At 35.7% G+C, this 1,984-nt stretch overlaps 1 protein-coding gene across 1 annotated transcript; it reads left to right on the top strand.

The window, feature by feature from the left end:
• The first annotated feature begins 460 nt into the window (after positions 1-460).
• Positions 461-1,671, top strand: LOC123897787. Its single transcript, XM_045948568.1, has one exon. It carries the CDS (start codon positions 657-659, stop codon positions 1,296-1,298), a length of 642 nt encoding a protein of 213 aa, XP_045804524.1. The 5' UTR covers positions 461-656; the 3' UTR covers positions 1,299-1,671.
• Positions 1,672-1,984: the final 313 nt, after the last annotated feature.

The raw sequence follows: 1,984 nt of genomic DNA, 5'->3' as shown, positions 1-1,984 counted from the left end.
AATAAGTATCAACGTTTAGTGTCAGATTGACATTTTTTTAATCGAATTGGTAGCTCCGATCATTTTTATAAGAAATAATTAATTTTTTAAGTTCATTAAATAAGTGATGTATCTTATCTATATTATAGACCAGATACATTATAATTATTCAATAAACAAAAAAAAAATTGTTTATAATTGTCATCAACAAAAGTAACATTAAGCTCGAGTGTTAGCTGAAATAAGTATCACATTTAGTGTCAGATAGACTAACATTTTTTAATCTGATCTTTCTTATAAAAATATAATTGACTTTTTAGATTAATTAAATAACTGATGTATATTATCTATATTATAGACTAAATACATTAGTCGTTTAATGAATCTACATTTTATTTACTACTCATACCATCCATCTATTTTTATTGTTCGCCATGCATAATAATACACTAGAAAAGAGTAAATTCAGTTAAAATGAAGACCAAACTCAAATTCAAATGAAATTCCAACATTATATATAGAGAACAAGTTGCAACCATTTTTCCTCAGTTTAAGCTCAAGAGCAATGGACTCATAACATTAGTAGTAGAAAATATTAAAAAATTTGTGAATAATTCTTTTTATTTTTCTCATAATTTCAATAGCCTCGGCGGCGCAACCTAATTCCGCCACCGTATATGGCGAAAGGTCGGAAATTAACTACCAGCCGAAGCGAACGTTTATTAGGAACATACGGTTACTCTCACTACCAAGGCTCCACTGCCGCCGATCCATCGGAGCTCCGGGAAGAGGATATCTGGTCCACGGCTGCCGGAGATTCCGGCGAAGTTGACTTGAATCTCTCTGATGAGTGGGAATCACCAAACGCTGCCACCACTGAGAGTAACGGCGGATCGTCGTATCGGAATCGGCGTCGGATTACTCAGAACGGCGACGAAAACCGTCAATTAGGTGGTTTATCACTTGCGTTTGAAGATCCGGCGAGTGATGCCACGTCAGCGACGGCGAGGATTGTGCATCAGTTCCGTTCGCATGAGAGTGTTGCGTCGTCGCCACGTGGACGACACATGGCAACATCGTTGCCGGTGAACGTGCCGGATTGGAGTAAGATACTCCGAGTTGAGTCGGTTGAATCGTTACATGACGATAGTTTCGACGACGATGATGATTCGGAGATGGTTCCGCCGCATGAGTACTTGGCGCGTAGCCGTAAGATGGCGGCGAAATCGGTTTTTGAGGGTGTGGGTCGAACTTTGAAGGGTCGTGATTTGAGCCGGGTTCGTGATGCTGTTTGGAGTCAGACCGGGTTCGATGGGTAAATTATCCGGTTCAGGTGGTGGTTTTTTTGTTGTCTAAAAGGGTTCTTGCTTCCACCTTGTGTTGTTTGTAATTTTAGTTAATTATGATTGTTATTGTTATTATTGTGGTTAATTAATTATTTAATTAATCAGATTCCACTTGTGGTTGTTGGTTAATTAATTTAATTAATATTTAATACATTTGTTTAATTATTAGAATGGTGGTTTTTATGGGCAATGATTCGGTTGGGTGGACTTGGGTGATTAGAGTCCAACTCAGTGGCCAGTGAGCCTAATTAAGCAGCAAGCAAATGCCAAACTGTTAATTAGCATGTAATAATTGAAAAGAATTTGTAATTTCATTTGCTGAATTATGATCAAGGTCATTGTCTCATCTAAGACCACTTTAGTTTTCATTTTGGATAATCATAATCATTTCTTCTGTTTGTTAAGGTGATTTTAGATAATCGGTTTTAATTTCGGATAATTGATTATTTATTGCTAATTGTGATGATAGGGAAAGCAATATACTCCGTATATATATATATATATAAGGTTTCTTTGCAATTTGCACCAAACTTACTAACTTGGTTAAAATAAACACTTAAGCAAGTTAGCCACAAAAGACAAAAAGCAATTTATTATTAATATAATTATTGATTATTGATAACTTTTTTTTGGAGATTTGATTATTAAGGCGCGTTCTA

This window comes from Trifolium pratense, linkage group LG7 (genome assembly GCF_020283565.1).
Source record: "Trifolium pratense cultivar HEN17-A07 linkage group LG7, ARS_RC_1.1, whole genome shotgun sequence".
Lineage (NCBI taxonomy): Eukaryota > Viridiplantae > Streptophyta > Magnoliopsida > Fabales > Fabaceae > Trifolium > Trifolium pratense.
This window is presented reverse-complemented; position numbering and strand designations above follow the sequence as displayed.

Bases quoted from the DNA above. Each gene is read 5' to 3' on its own strand.
- LOC123897787 (XM_045948568.1), top strand. From the start codon at position 657: ATGGCGAAAGGTCGGAAATTAACTACCAGCCGAAGCGAACGTTTATTA.